This window comes from Musca autumnalis, unplaced genomic scaffold (assembly GCF_047663935.1).
Source record: "Musca autumnalis isolate F117 unplaced genomic scaffold, ASM4766393v1 scaffold_5, whole genome shotgun sequence".
NCBI lineage: Eukaryota > Metazoa > Arthropoda > Insecta > Diptera > Muscidae > Musca > Musca autumnalis.
This window is the reverse complement of record NW_027412088.1, coordinates 99251076-99268350: the sequence shown is the minus strand read 5'-3', so window position 1 is coordinate 99268350 and position 17275 is coordinate 99251076. Positions and strand designations below refer to the sequence as shown.

General features: G+C 40.7%; 2 protein-coding genes across 3 annotated transcripts in view; both read right to left on the bottom strand.

Moving 5' to 3' along the window:
* Nucleotides 1-2550, bottom strand: part of Atf6 (bZIP_ATF6 domain-containing protein ATf6) — a 36343-nt gene extending 33793 nt beyond the window's left edge. The window contains exon 1 of one of the 2 annotated variants that reach the window (XM_073991130.1): nt 2331-2550. In XM_073991130.1, the coding sequence (XP_073847231.1) occupies nt 2331-2358 (28 nt within the window). In that variant the 5' untranslated portion in view covers nt 2359-2550. The remainder of the gene's footprint in view (nt 1-2330) is intronic. The other variant, XM_073991129.1, reaches the window with a different exon arrangement.
* Miro (mitochondrial Rho GTPase) overlaps nt 1-17275 on the bottom strand; it is a 637534-nt gene that overhangs the window by 27882 nt on the left and 592377 nt on the right. The gene's annotated exons all lie outside the window — the stretch shown is intronic.

The following is a 17275-nucleotide window of genomic DNA, read 5'->3' as shown; positions in this document are numbered from 1 at the left end:
TGGTTTCCGTGAACAAGTCCATGCTTCCTGGCATACTGGTCCAAAAGTTATAAGATGACCCACTGAAATGACTAGTGTACCCAATATATATCAAAAAGATATGACTCTCAAATTCAGATCCACTTCCTATGTCGTCTATTCCTTTAAGTAGCTCCTACGCAAAACTTTAATCCTAATTCACATTATCGTCGGCAAGTTCAAAGGTACAAAATGGCCACAAAATTCTGAAAAGACCCGAAATATATTCGATCTGTCCGTAGATTAATATTTCAATTTACATAGGCTGAGGGTATATCTCTGTCGGCAAAATCGACTGATACTTTTTTTACTTGTTGTTAATTAAAAAATTACAATTCGTGGTGCACATGTGCACTGCACATTTAAGTTCTTAAGCAACCCTTAATATGCGTGTGTGTGACACAGTGTGTAGAGTCTTTGGCTAGAAATCAGAGGGTTCGTGCGACATGCTCTTGTAAAAATAATGGGGAAGAAAAGGGGTTTGTGAGTAGTTAATATAATAATTGTTCCACAAACATCCCAGACGGGACAGGGGAGACTTCTCTCATATCAATGAGTGCACCCCGATTCATATTAGCTCAATGATATGGGACCTACTGTTTATCGCCGAGTCCGAACGGCGTGTCTTACGACACCACTTTATAGAGTTTTACATGGCTGAAATACTCAGGAAATGTCGCCTACATTACTGAGGGGTATTTTGCCACCGTTGAAAATTTTGATGTTTCCTGGTCGGGGAATCGAACCCACGACCTACTGCGTGCAAGGCGGGTGTGCATACCATTGCACCACGGTGACACCCGTTTGTGAGTGAGTAGTTTGTGAGTAGTTAGGGCTGCCAAAAATCCCTTACAAAACCCATGATTTTGGGAGGACTTTTTTTGCTGGGCTGCTACCTAGACCAAACAGCCACAGTTTTACATTTCCAGAGCGACATGTGAATCACAAACCGCAATTTGCTTACAATTGAATAATGATTGTTTTGTTAAAGGAAAAAGTAACAGTGGCGTAGGGGAAACTCCATGAACATGGACATAAGCATCTAAAATATTTTGTTGGAAAATCACTTATGAAGAATCTTTTCTAATTCGACAGACATCTAATTCAAATCTTGCTTGCCGAATAGAAAGATTTGTCACTAAAGAAGAAATTTGAAATTGTATTACCCAAGACAAGACAATTAGAGATTTTTACCTGAGACTCTAACTATACACATAGAACGAATCTAGAATTTGCTAATTTTCCCTCCAACAAATGATGTACCAGCATTGTTAGCCAAAATCCATCCCACATTTTAGACAAAAAATTTTCCTGAAAAATCCATTTTAAAAGACACCCGCATTTCTCCTCAAAACAAGTAAAAGGCGGCTTGACAGTCCAACTAATCCAACTGGCATCTACATAACCGTAATCTTATCAGTATTGAAATTGTTATTAGCGTATCTAAGCCTATTTTCATGGCTCTCCTAAATCATCATCAAGCTATCTATAACTATTTTATATACTCTGCTGTGCTGTAGCGGTATAAACTTCTGTGGATAGAAAATAAAAACGACTTATTAAAAATTAGTTTTATATTTATAAAAAATACCTCTATGTACTTTCTTTCATTTCCGTATCAAAACCACGTTTTTAACTGGTAATCGAAGCCAACAACACACAAAAAGAAAGAGAGAAAAATACATCATCACTATTCGTATCACTGCACTGCAAGCAAGCAAGAAAGGCAGGTATCCACAATGAGGAATGCAAACCTGTTCTCTCTTATAACAATAGAAAAAACATGGATTTTACGTGTCAATTCTGTTTGCTTTGTTATTCCGGCAAAAAGAAAATGGAACACACACCACACACCATTCAAATAACAAATATTTACTAATACCCTCACATATCATAATAAAAAATAACTCAACAACTGCTTTTCGATTTTTCTTCTGCAACTTAATGAAAAAATTATCAATTCTAAGAGAAATTTCTGGTTCTTTTTACAAACATATGCTGGGAATAAAACCTAAAAATTCATTAAAGGCCATGCCATTCCCTTTTCTATATTATTCATAGACAAAGAGCAGGGCAATAAGAAACAACCAAAAAATATAATTTTCATATTGTTCATTTTTTTGCAACCTTATGAATGAGTTTGCTTTTTTTTCTTCATTCTTTAACTATCGCACACACAACCACCTAAATTTGACATAATTGCACTATATATGTATGTACGTATTGTTGTTGTATATTATATACACACAACACTTGAATCACCACTTTTCATCATCATTCACACAAACAAAAAAGCGGGCCTTTTTTCTCACCGTAAAAATTGTCATTATCCACATCCATTTTTATTGTTGTTTTTGTGTTTCCGTTTCACTTGATAATTCTTTATTATTTGTATTTAATCATATTGCATTTATTTTTATTATTTGATTATTTTTTATAAGAAAAAATAACAATAGCCCACGATCCGCGCTTGCCGACGAAAGCAGTTGATGAGAGAACGAGAGAATCACAACTAAACGAAATTAATGAATGAGAATTGGGTAAGTCGACATTCGATTAATCGATTAGTCCACTTTTGATTAGTCGAATTTTTGTTAAGCGCAGGGCTGCCATATTATTTTGATTGAAAATCGTCAAAATGACGATTTTTACTAGGCGTTTACACCAGACAGTTTGTCTTCAAATACAACTCTGATTTACTAACACTTGCTTTGTTCCAGAACCTGCAAGAAGCTACTAAATTTTACTACGATAACATTTTTTCCTTTATGTTATCGGAAAAAATTGTTAAAATTAGTAGATTCTTGCAGTACTGGAACAAACCAACTAATAGTAAAAATGTGTAGAAATGTGCAGTACTGGAACAAACCAATACATATATTTGTCGTTTGTCTCTCAGCTGTCCATCATTTTTTCAAAGACAGTCGGGTTAACAAATTATTGACATTTTTGTGAAAAAGAAGTGATATGATAATTCAAATGTGCGGAAAACAAAATAATATGTACAAAAACAAAATAAGTGAACGGAAAACGAAAAGAAATCGATGATTTTCATTCATAATTTTGCAACTGTTTTTGCAGTTGTCTGGACGCCTACGTCACACAGACAAGTTTTGGGTTTTTGACAATCAATACATGAAATCAACTGTCCTGTCATGTGTAAACGCAGGGTTAAAATTAAAATCGTCAAATCTATTTTCCAAATGGTCTGTTCCAGAACCTAGAAGCTACTATTTTTTACTACGATAAAATTTTTTCCTTAATGTTATCGACAAAAATAGTAAAAATTAGTAGATTCTTGCAGTACTGGAACAGACCAAAAATCGTCAAAAATTAAAATGGTAATATTTAGTTATATTTAAATATATTTTTAATTAAAATAAACATTAAAGGGCTATTAGAGTTAGTAAACCTATTTTTACTTCAAATCAGTATTAAATAAAATGATTAATTAAACGATTTTGTAAATAAATATTTGAATTAACATTCTTAACAAGTCGTGTTTAATCAATGTGTCAAACAATGTATTTTGTTAAGTATACTCTACATTGAATCCTTATACATATTTCGTTTTGTGAAGATTTACTTGGCTGAAAACTCGTTTAACATTTGCTGGCGCATGTGGTAATACCTATCATTATTTCAAACATTTCCTTAAAATCCAATAGCTTTAGTTCACGAATTTCTGAATCCAATTTTTGCTTTTCCTTCCTGTTTACAAAATGGGAAAATTCGTTAAGGATGTTGAAAAATCAATAAAACTTTTTTCAAAATCAAATCTATTAAACTTTTAAAATTTCTGCACAAAGCTCAATATCACGCAGTTAATTGCCCTTAATTGCCTATTGTTGAAATTTTGACTTTTTGTTCCTTTATAAATTTACCAAAAAAATAAGAGATTGTTGCAGGTTCTGGAGCAGTGCAATTATATATTTTGCTTGTTTCCATTGAATTCAGTTTGGTTCTAGTTAAAAATTTCTTTGCATATGCACCCAAACATATCGTCACCATTGAAGAAACATTTCAAGCTTCTACGTTCAAAAATAACGATTATTGTGATTATTGTTTAACAATTAATTCTTAAAATCAACTAAGTTTTTACAAATGCATACTTTAGAACATTTTTTATGACTGCATTAGCAAAATATCCAAAAATCGTCATTTTTTGACCAAAAAATCGTCAAAATGACGATAAATCGTCAAATCTGGCAGCCGTGGTTAAGCGGGGTATACACTAGAGCCGGCAAAAAATCGATGGCACTATCGATAGTATCAATATTTTTTAAATTCAATATCGATAATTAGTTTGTCTATCGAAGTTATCGGATCAAAAACCCCTAATGCCATGTTCATACCAGCATTTGAATAACGTCGTTCGTTCTCATAATTACGTACACGAATTAACCCGTTCATACGACATGGTACACAATTCATAGCAACATGATTCATATTTTCTTATTTTTTATTTATTGATTTTAAAGAAAGTTTCAGCCAAAGGACAAGTAAAATTAATTGATATGAACTGAAAAAATATTTGTCCTTTTTACAGATATCTATTCAATATTAAATTATATCATTTTCATTCATGTTTTCTGTTTTTTCTCAAAATTTTGGTGTTTTCAGTATATATTCTAATTTTTCTATTTTCAAAATGAACAAGAAAGAGTCCTGCCAAAATAACTTTTTGGTATACAGACTTTCCGGCAGGCATTTTATTTTCGTTTCTGAATTTATACGCGAATTTGAAACGATAGACAAGAAATGTAACTGCAAAGAAAGAGAAGACAAAATTTGCTATGATTTGAATGTATACTAGTCGTTAAACCGTTGACTTTTCATTCATATTTTGTAGTTTTTCTAAAAAGATTTGGATTTTTAATATATTTTTAATTTTTTATTTTTCCTGTCATAATTAATTTTTTTCGATAAATTCTCTCATTTGTTAGAGATGGGATATATTTTATCGTCGTTCTGAGAGTAATTTAAATTGAACAATGTACACAAATCGTTGTTCGTTCTCAATATTTTTGTATGGGAAATGAAGTAATTACGTCGTAATTTGGAATCGAACAACGATTAGGGAGCGAAACAACGTCAGTCTGAACAAGGAATAACCTAAAAAATTTCATGAAATTAGGCGTTCTTAAATCGAATTCCCCACTACAGCAATTTTAAGTACAGTACTCTTTGTCAGTTTTGAATGACGATTTTTTGCAGTTATCGATAACTGTCCAGCAGTGGCAGATGATAAAGACCTTCTTTTGGCAATCATCGACAGAGCTGACCCAAACGGTAGAATCAGCGACAGTCACTGGTTGCTTTTTGAAATTGGTCTTCGGTCTGCCATAGTTTCTGGACCGGAAGATCAGGAAAACCGACAATTTGGCAGCGCCTTCTTACTAGGCGTTTACACTAGACAGTTTGTCTTCAAATACAACTCTGATTTACTAACACATACATACATTTGTCGTTTGGCTACCAGCTGTCCATCATTCTTTCACAGACAGCCGGGTTAACAAATTTTTGACATTTTCGTAAAAAGAAGTGATATGATAATTGAAATGTGGTGAAAACAAAAGAACATGAACAAAAACAAAATGAAATCGATGATTTTCATTAATAATTTTACAACTGTTTTTGTAGTTGTCTGGACGCCTACGTCACAAAGGCAAGTTTTGGGATTTTGACAACCAATACATGAAGTCAACTGTCCTGCCATTTGTAAACGCAGGGTTACGAAAGGGTGTCAAAGTTATTAACTGTCTGAACAGGAAGTCACGAGACTTTCTTGTTCGGACAGTTGAAGGCTTTGGCGCTCTGTGAGAAGGACCTGATCTTGTGGAGGTCTCCCTAACTGATATCCATCCAGGAAGGTTCTTTCAGCGTGGATTCCCCCACCTACTGTGGATAAGGAGCTCCTGCTGAAAATGCTTAGATTGCAAAATCCCAACCTCACTACGTCGGGCTGGACTGTAATAAGTCTAGCACCCTGTAACGAGGATAGTGGTTTGGTTGCAAGAGTGGCGGTCGACCCTCCTGGGGAGTTATATCATAGAGAACGTGAGGGAAAACTGAATTTCGGTTCAGGATGGGTTCGGTTTCGACTGAGTCCACCCCACGAAACTCAGTAAGGGTAGGGAAGCGGCAAAGGCTGCGCATTTTGCAGATCAATCTGCATAATTGCAAAGCCGCCGCCGCTGAACTACTCTTGTCCCTCACGACCTCTGAAGTAGACATTGTCTTAGTCCTGGAGCCTTATATCTATAAAAATAAGGTTTCTGGACTAAGCAATGCCATGGTGTCATCGACCTAACCCTCTCTAATCTAGATGACTCCGTCCTATGTAATTGGAGGGTATCTAAAGAATGTTCCTTCTCGGATCATATGAAGATATCCTTTGATGTCTTTTTGGACGGGGGTCGCCAAATGCCTTATAGGAACCCGCGAAGAGCAAACTGGGATAAGTGCACGGAACTAACGAGTTCTCAACTGGCTCTTAACATTAATGTAGAAACAGCTGAGGATCTTAATGGGACCGTAAAAAATCTTACAGACGTTCTTCTCCGTTGCCATAAGGAATCCTGTCCACTAACCTATCCTGGGAAGAAATCTCAGCCAGTGTGGTGGAACAAGAAAAACTACCAGGCGACTGTATAACAGGGCGCATGAGACTAAACTCGACATTGATTGGGACTCCTACAAGGTGAGTTTCAATAAATACAAGAGTGAGATCAAGCGAGCTAAGAAAAAATCTTGGGTTAATTTCTGGGAGTCAGTAGAAGGAGTCAACGATGCAGCTAGGTTTCGAAGGTTACTTTCCAAGGACTCTAAATCTATTAGAAGTATCAAGAAGCAAGATGGTGCCTGGGCTGACTCTGCTACCGAGACTCTTAACCTCCTGGCAGAGACCCACTTCCCAGGCTGTAAGGATGCGGACACCGTCAATAATGAATGTGACGACCTCCAAATTCAAGAGCCTATGGATTTGGATCTCATTGATAAGGTGGTTAACAGAAATAAGATTAAATGGGCTGACAACACTTTCAAGCCATATAAGTCACCTGGACCGGATGGTATAACGCCGGCGATGCTTCAATTTGCAGCGCCTCTTTTATATCAAATCCTGGAGGAGATCTATAGGGCGTGTTTGACTCTCTCATATGTACCGGGTCTGTGGAAAGAGGTAAAAGTTACTTACATTCCCAAAGCGGGAAAACCTAGTCACTCTGCACCAAAGGACTACAGACCCATTAGTTTATCATCCTTTCTCCTTAAGACTCTCGAAAGACTGATCGATCTGGAGATAAGGAGCCATGTAGACACCGCCTCTATAAGCAGCTCACAACACGCCTATATTAAAGGCAAATCTGTGGAGTCTGCCTTGCATGGGGTGGTTGGCTTCATTGAGAGGAATATGAAAAACTCAAACTTTACCTTAGCTGCCTTTCTGGACATAGAAGGAGCCTTTAACAACGTAGAACTTGAGTCCATAAAACTCTCACTTAAGAAAGTTAACACACCTGAACCTCTAACTTGCTGGATAAATAATATGCTAGAAAGCAGAATTATAAACTCCAGCATTGGGGAGACAAAAATTAGGAAAACAGTAACTAGAGGCACCCCCCAAGGAGGGGTGCTCTTACCGCTACTGTGGCTACTTGTTATAAACAATATTTTGACGGACCTGGACAATCAAGGTACAAAAGTTGTCGCCTATGCGGACGACGTTGTACTACTGATTTCCGGTAAGTTTCCGTCAACGATTTCGGAGCTTATGCAAGGAGCATTATCGACGCTGTCGCGCTGGGCTAAGGCCAATGGCCTTGGAGTAAACCCAACCAAGACAGAACTGGTAATGTTCACGAGAAAACGTAAGCTCGCCGTATTTGTACCACCACCACTGGATGGAGTGCAGCTTCAGCTCTCGCCCGAGGCAAAGTACCTCGGCACTATCCTGGGCTGTCAATTGCGATGGAACAGGAATGCTGAGGAAACGGCGAAGAAAGGATTGATTGCACTTTATTCATGTAAGAATTCCATTGGGAAAAGTTGGGGCCTAAGCCCATCGATTATAATCGATGTATATATGTATGTATTGGTCTGTTCCAGAACTGCAAGAATCTACTACTTTTTACTATTTTTTCCGATAACATAAAGGAAAAAATGTTATCGTAGTAGAAAATAGTAGCTTCTTGCAGGTTCTGGAACAAAGCATATGTGTATAATTATACACTGGTTGTATAATGCCAAGTTTACACTTGCGCTCCAAAATCCACTGGATTTCACGAAATCCTGAAATACACCCCGGTGTTTACACTTATTTTTTGTTGATTTCAAACATATCACAATGATCAAGGTAGATGCATTACTCAGCTGATTGAACATGAATTTTCAAAACATGTTGTTGTAAATTGAATTAAACATCAAAAATATACGACAATATAGAACTTTACAACTTTATTTGGAAAATTATCTATATATCGTATCAATTGTGTATAGTACCAAAAAAAAAATAAATAATGATGTTATCTTTGAGACATCATAATAATAAATTTTGATAGATAAAAGTTGTGCTCAGAACCTGCAAAATATTAGTACTTGAAGTAGTTTTCCCGTTTAGCGCTAAAAATACGTTCCCGTACTCCGAAATCTGGCAAGACTTGCACTTCTCTTTAAACAAAAATAGCGCCGAATAACACCCTCTTCTCCTGTTTTCTGTTATACAATTTTGGCCTAGTAGAAACTAGCTGCAAGCAAGTTCATATGTTCATTGGTATCTAATATTATAGCTGATACGTTGATTTTGACATTTCTGCTAGAGTTTTTGCAATTTCCATCATTTTTCCGTCCCCGTATTTTTAAGGAAATTTGTATGAGGGAGAAATATTTGACAATTCGATCTATTTTCTAAAATTACCATTAAAAAAGTACGGGAACACAATGACAAATAGCATTGTAACAAGGTTATTTAATATTTTTTCACGTTGTTTAAAAATTTTGATTCTAAAATTTTTTTGTTGCTGCAATTCGCACATCTACCTTGTTTATTGTGATACGTGAAAAGTGTTGCAACTTTTGGTACTTTTTTAGGCAAAAGCAAGGTTGTATATCATGTGTACTGTGATTTCGATGTTGATTTCGCTGAAATCACGAAATGAGATGATTTCATTTTTGTATGCGAAATCATGATAAATTTTGCTTGATTCCGCACGAAATCACGAAACGACGCCGAATGTAAACCAAGCATAACACCGTGGTTATACCCATTTTATCCTATGGTTCTCTTGTTTGGTGGCACTCACTGCGCCAAAAATCGACATCCGGTAGGCTTGACAAGGTACAAAGAGCATCCTCGATTCTCATAACTGGAGCCACAAGGAGCACACCACCGGCTGCTCTGAACGCAATGCTGAACGTAAAACCACTGAGTCTCAGCATTAAGTGTCAGGCAACTCGCAGTGCCCTACGGCTGCATGAACAGGATCTCTGGCGCGGTTGTACCTATGGGCATGGTTGTATCCTGAATGAATCAGGCATAAATGTGAACCAACGCGGCAAACTGAGCGACTATATATCACCAGTCCTGAGATTTGATATAGACGTCGTTATAACTAGTAGAGATGACTGAAACCGCAGTAACCCCCCTCTGGACGGTCTGTCTTTCTATACAGACGGTTCCAAGATGAATGTACCGGGGCTGGCGTATACTGTGAAAGGCTATATCTTGAGTACACCTACAGGCTAGACAGCACCTGTAGTGTCTTCCAGGCTGAAATCTTCGCGATTTGGAAGGCAGCGGAATTGATAAAAAGTTTGGATGCAGAAATCTTTGAACCGGTGACTATCTTTGTGGATAGCCCAGCGGCTCTTAAAGCCATCAAATCCTGCAACATCAAATCCGATGTCGTCCTTAAGTGTAGATCAGCCTTGGGGACGCTAACTAATGGCTTCCGGCTATGCTGGGTACCAGGACACTGCGACTATCTCTATCGCTGACTCTTTCAAACCACCCATTTGTCATTTCTTTCAAAATATTGAAACGTTCTCTGACGAAAGAGCCAATGAATTGTGGCATAATGAACCTAGGTGCATTGTGGCAAGATCTATATGGCCGTCTCTGTCAGTCAAAAGAACGAACTCTCTGCTGAACCTGAGTAAAGCTGAAGTTAGAGTAACGACGGGAGTCATTACTGGACACTGCTACATCAGGGCACATACCAACAAATGGGATGAGGATGTCACTGACTACTGCAGACTCTTGGTCTGTTCCAGTACTGCAAGAATCTACTAATTTTTACTATTTTTTCCGATAACATAAAGGAAAAAATGCTATCGTAGTAGGTTAGGTTAGGTTAAAGGACGCGCAGCTGTCGTGTTGGACAGCCACTCCACTCGGAGACCTTATGGTCCATTGTGTTCATCCTATAGTAAGGGTAGGAGAGAAGAAAGAAATAATAGCATAGGAGGTATCGAGTTTAGAAGTAAGAAAAAGGAATAATTAAGTAAATTAGAAGATAGTTGAGAATGATTAAGTAAGTGCTACGGATTGAGAAATTATTTGTAAAGAGAGAGAGAGAGCGAGTAAGGAGGTTTGCCGTATTAAGATGCTGTAGTTTGTTCGTGTTGAAGCCACTTCAGACCCTTGGCGAGAAGAAGCAGTGTTGTCGGCTCGGCTTGGCAGAATGTTGTCAGAGATGACAACGTATGTTCACCCATTGTTTGAATTCTCCTGGTCCTGAGCATTGGACAACGGCATAATAAGTGCTCAATCGTCTCTGTTTCTTCTTCGTCTTCGCATAATCTGCAGTAATCCGTGGGGTCATCCCTATCCCATTTGCAGGTCATTGATCTTATCCTGCAGTGTCCCGTGATAACTCCAATCATTAGTTTTAGGTCAGGTTTTCTCATAGAGAGTAGGGAAGTGGTCTTCTGTTTGGAGAGGTTGGGCCAGATTGCCTTTGATACCTTGCAGCCAGGTTCGTTATTCCAAATCTGACCAGCCTTCTCCCTGTATGTTTGTTCTAGGAGCCGCATGAAGTGACACAGGGGTGGCCTGATTGAGTTATCGATTTCGATGTCGTTTGACTCAGATCCGCGACGTGCCAGTTCATCCGCCTTTTCATTTCCCTCGATGTCGCAATGCCCCGGGACCCAGCACAAGGTAACGATTGATCGTAGGGCCTCCAAAGCTTTCCTGCAGTGCAAGACCGCAGCAGATTTGACTGAATGGGATCTAAGTGATTTTAGGGCCGCTTGGCTATCCACATAGATAGTCACCGGTCCGGCTATATCCCCTTCCATGTTTTTAATCAATTCTGCTGCTTTCGTGACCGCCAAGATTTCGGCTTGGAAGACGCTTCAATTTTCGCTTAGCTTGTACGAGATCCGTAAGTTGAGGGTATCGCTGTAGACGCCCGCTCCTGTTCCCTTTTCCATCTTGGATCCGTCGGTATAGATCTCTATACAGGGTAGAGGTAGGGAGTTGTGGGTCCAGGCTTCTCTGTCAGGTATCCGAACTTCAATGTCGTCGAAGTGTAATTGTGGTGACATATAGTCACTGATTACCTTCAAACCCACTGATAGTCCAGATTGTCGTAAGATAGCAGCATGGCCGTAGTCGAAGTTACGCCATGAGTTTAACTCCTTGAGTCGGAGAGCACTCTTTGCTGCCAACTCCTGTACCACGAGATTCATCGGATGAAGATCCAGTAATACATTGAGAGCAGCCTGTGGAGTGCTTTTCATGGCACCGGTAATTACCGGCTTTTCATGGCCGCTCTTGGAACGACATTAATCTTACGGAGAAGGGATGTCTTACTCAGTGCATTCCACCATACCAATGAACCATAAGTCAGAATGGGGCGAACTATGGCCGTAAAAATCCAGTGTATGACCTGTGGTTTCAAACCCCAACTCTTACCAATAGAGTTCTTGCAAGAATAATGGAATAATGAATGGTTTGACTTTTCTCTTGTTCGTAAATAGAACCAGCTCTGTCTTAGATGGGTTCACCCCAAGTCCATTGTTGTGTCCCCATCTTGATAATTTGTCCAGAGCTCCTTGCATGAGTTCCAATAGCGTTTGTGGGAACTTCCCGGTGATCATTATGACCACGTCATCAGCATAAGCTACAGTCTTTATACGTAGTTGGTCAAATCCCTTAAGTATTTCGTTAATCACCAGGAGCCACAGCAGTGGTGATAATACGCCTCCTTGTGGTGTGCCCCTGGTGACAGACTTCCGAATGGAGGTCTCACCGATATTTGAATTGATTATCCTGCCGCTAAACATTCCATCGATCCAATTGATCAGTGTAGTGGAAACACCTAAGTTCAAGAGTGAATTGTGGATGGATTCGAGTTTGACGTTATGAAAGGCGCCTTCTATATCGAGAAACGCTGCTAACGTATAGTTTGAGCCTATCATATTCCTCTCGATTAAACCAACGACTTCATTAAGTGCAGTCTCCACCGATCTGCCTTTGATGTAGGCGTGTTGGGCAGGACTAATTACACTGTTTTCAAGTTTGGACCTTATTCCTAGGTCAAGCAATCTTTCTAACGTTTTCAATAGAAAGGAAGATAGGCTGATTGGTCTGTAGTCTTTGGGAAGCGTGTGACTTGACTTCCCCGCTTTGGGGATGTATGTCACCGTGACCTCCCTCCACAGAGCCGGTGTGAACGATAGACGTAGACAGGCCGTATAAATATGATACAGGTGTTGTATCAACACCTCCAATGCATTTTGTAGCATAGCAGGGAAGATACTATCTGGACCAGGTGATTTAAAAGGCTTAAGAGTGTTTATCGCCCAAGCTATCTTTTGGTCTGTTCCAGTACTGTACATTTCTACACATTTTTACTATTTTTTTCGATAACATAAAGGAAAAATCGGTTATCGGAGTAAAAATGTGTAGTACTGGAACAGACCATTTGTGTAACTTATGATCTCCTCGATGACACTCACTTCCCCTGTGGCTTGGTTGCACATTGGTGGATCGGCTGAGCGATCTGGTGCATCCATGCAGTTGGGAAAGTGGGTTTTGGCCAGGAGATCCAGAGTTTCTAGACCGGAGTTAGTCCATGTGCCATCATCCCGTTTGATACTGCCGATGGATTTAGGGTCCTTCGACAGTACTCTACGAAACCTGGCTACATCCTTTACTCCATCTATAGACTCGCTAAAGCAGACCCATGATCTGCGTTTAGCCTTCTTTATTTCGCTGTTGTACTTATTGAAAGATAACTTGTAGTTCTCCCAATCTGTGGACAACTTCGTTTTGTTGGCTTTGTTGTAGAGCCTTCTGCTAATCTTCCTGAGATTAGCCAGATCTTTCGACCACCAGACCGGTTGACTTCTCCTGCCTGGGTAAGTGAGTGGGCAGGCGGTCTCATAGCTGTCCACCAAAACCTCTGTCACGTGATTCACTGCACTATTAACCTCTGTGGCTGTTTGGGGGTATCGTGATACTCCCAGCTTGGAGCTTACTAGTTCATTGAATTTGTTCCAGTCGGTTTTCCGTGGATTTCTAAATGGTGGCTGTCGAATGCCATTAACAGAGACTTGGAAGAATATCTTCCGATGATCCGAAAAGGAGCATTCTTCCGATACCCTCCAGTCACTGATAATAGATTCGTCTTTATTAGTGAGGGTTATGTCTATAACCTCCCCCCTGATTCTATTTTGAAAAGTGTATTCATTTCCCCTGTTGCATATTCTGAGATTATATTTTAAGATAAAATCGAATACGTACTCACCTCTGGCATTTGTGTCTCTGCTGCCCCAGTGGAAATGGTGAGCATTGGCATCACATCCTAGGATGATGAGGCAAGTGCTACCCATCTCTTTGACAAGATTCTCCACGTCATTACCCGGTGGGTCAGGGCTCTCGAATGGCATGTAAATGGACGAGAATATGGTGGCTCCATGGGAGCTGCATTCCATCCTTACAGCCGTAATATCACCTCCGCTGAAATTAGAGAGGAATATTAGTTTAAGACTCTTCTTAGCAACTACACAGGTTCTTACCTTGTCCCCGTTGGATGTGGCGAAGGTGGTGTAGTTGCTATCGTTTAACCCAGCAACCTTATTCTTGTATAAATAAGGCTCCTGGATTAAGACGATGTCAACTTCAGACTTCTTGAGGGCTAGAAGTAGTTCAGCAGCAGCCGCTTTGCAGTGATGCAGATTAATCTACATTATGCGAAGCGGCTGCTGCCTCCGTTCCTCCACTACTTTCGTCCTAGGCGGAATCTGATCCATCCTAGACCAAAGTGTAGTTTGCCCTCTCGAGTCCTCAAGTAATCTTGCCCCTGAGTGTCTATTGACACCCTGATGGCAACACCTCCATTTTCCGGATTGTGGCTGACCAGATTCCATGTGCTGGTCCGGAGATTGGGGTTTTGTCTGCCGAGTATGGTCAGTATGCGTGCGGGATCCACAGGTGGAGGTGGCACCCAAGCTGACAACACTCTTCTGAAAGGGACCTCATTGACACCAACGACTGCCAATTGACATCCCTCCCAGAGTTCGCCAAGACCCTCTATCGTGGAAGTGAGGAAATCCAGAGATTCCCTATTTTCACAACAGATGACCCTAACGCCTCTGTATGGAGCGGCACTGCCAAATTGGGTGTGTTTAGGAGGTTCCCCTTCTCCTGCGAACACGATGTCACGCAGACGAGTTTCGATAAGTAGCCATCGATCCTCTCTGATTATCCAATCAGGGTCAGATTTATCGATGACCGCTGCTCGCAACTCATCCGGCACCATCGGTCTGCTTGTTCTTTTTCCCCTGCTGTTGATCTTGAGATGAGAACTGGAAGATTCCTTGTGGCCCAAGTTAGCTTGTGAGGCTGAAATGGCTGCGGCATCTTTCCTGTTCCCAGTCTTAGGGCAACCGGCTGGGGAAGTATGAGTATTGGGTTGTTGACCTGAAGTGGGTCTCTTAGCACTGTGGAGTGGCTCCTCCATTGACCTATCTCTCTTCACCGCGCTTTTTGGTGGAGATGGATTGGGCTTGGTAGGTGCTCCCCCAGGTGCGGAGACCGGTGTTCGGTCGGACTTCCCAGACTTTGAACTCTTATGATGCGTCCCCTTCGGCTTGGCTGCCCTCTCCTTTGAGGTTTGCCCTGTCTGTGTGACGGGACATCCCTTTGAAGGGAGCTTTGAGGTCGAAGGAGGCGAATCATTTGATGGTTTTCGGATCATGTCAACATCGCTCCCAGTTTGGCCCTTGGGGGCTGTGGGAGTCGATGTAGGCATTGACCTAACCACTTCGTTTGCCGTAATAAGAGAAAGCTTGCTGATATCAGGTCTTCCCTTGGGTAAGTGAGGGTGAGATCTTTCGATCTTTCTCACTACCTTGATTAATCCTGAACAGCTTGCATTCTCTCAGCGTTATAGATGAGGGTTCCCTGTCAATGAACTTCCTGAGGAAGTGCATTGCTCTATGGTACGCCCTCCTCTTTTTGGCCAATTTACTAGCAGAGCTATCTGAGGTGGTGGGAGCTTTTCCGGCCGGTATTTTGGTCGGAGCTCCTTCCTCAACAGCAGCCAGTCCTTTTGAGCCAGCAACATCGGCTGCGGCCGATGGTTGGGTAGCTGGTGCATCAGTTGGTCCAGAGGTGGCTACTTCCACTGAGGTTGAGGCCGACTCATCGTTAACTACAGTCGCTGGAATGACTGTGGTGTTCATTTCGTCATCCGATGAGCCGTCCTCCGCTCCAGTAGAATAGCCATTCTGACTAAGACGCAGGGCCAACGTCTGCTCCAGTATCTCCAGGAGTTTCCGGCTTTGTTCAGCCAAACTGTCAGTGACAGCTCCCAGAGTGGGTACCTTAGGTCCGTCCCCTCCCGACACTACCGTCCCGTCAACCGTTGGCTGGGTTGCCCCAGACTTGGTATTAGATTTTGAATCTGAAGAATTGTCATTAGGCATTGCATTGTTGTCATCAATCGAATTAGTTTTAGGTTTTGTTTGTTTTTTTGTTTAACCCTCCCAGTCCATTTGTCGAATATATTTGACATTTAACAATGTTTTTATATGGGCAGAAAATATGTTTGAAACTGAAAGGGTTAAATTTTTGCTCTCCATACGTCATAGATTTAGTGGGGGAAGTGAGGTCCACCATGGCATAGCCCTCCTGTACCATGGCAAGGACATGACAACTAAGCCATTACTGCGTTGAGATGCCCAGGTATCAACGAGGCTCCGTTCTAATACAGTTGGTACCCTAACTGCAAACCTTAGAACACCGATGGGCACGGTTTCGCCTGACACCCCGGCGTTAGGGGGTCTCTAATAAGTAGGAGACCGCTACTTGGATAACCTTTGGTCGGTCACAGTTCCCCAACTAAACACTTCCATGGTGTTGAGTGTGGAAACTGTGACCTTAAGCCCCCGCATCGCGCCAAGATTGTTATCCCTGGCGGGGGATGTTATCGTAGTAAAAAATAGTAGCTTCTTGCAGGTTCTGGAACAGAGCATCTGTGAGGACGTTCTTTCACTTTGCTAACAACTTTCTCTTTTTATTTTTCCCCCTATCCTCTCTTTTTCCATCTCCTCTTTTCCTGCAGCTTTTTTCTACTGGATGATCACAATGGACCGGAAGGTCTCCGAGTGACGCAGTCACAATTTAGTGGCTGCACATCCCCTAACCTAACCGTCCAGCAACCACAAAATATTTTGTGGTTGCATGATGAATGACAAAAATGAACGGCCACACTAGCAAGCAACAACAAAGCTGTCATTCAAAACTGACAATGTGTACCCAGCTTTATGATTTTAAGTGGGGTACACACGATCAGTTTTGACTGTCTATTTTTCGGAAATATCGATAAATGTCAAACTGTCCAGCAACCACAAAATATTTGGTGGTTGCCTGATGACTGACAAAAATGAACGGCCACACTAGCAAGCAACAACAAAGCTGTCATTCAAAACTGACAATGTGTACCCAGCTTTATGATTTTAAGTGGGGTACACACGATCAGTTTTGACTGTCAGTTTTGCTCAAATAATCGGTTGCTTGCCAGTGTGGCGGTTCACTTTTGTCAGTCATCAGGCAACCACCAAATATTTTGTGGTTGCTGGACAGTTTGACATTTATCGATATTTCCGAAAAATAGACAGTCAAAACTGATCGTGTGTACCCCGCTTTACTCTACTATGGACGTCGATCTAGAGACGCATAATTTCATGCAATTTTTTCAATGAAATAACTCTAATGTGGACCGGGACTAAAATCTATTGAAAT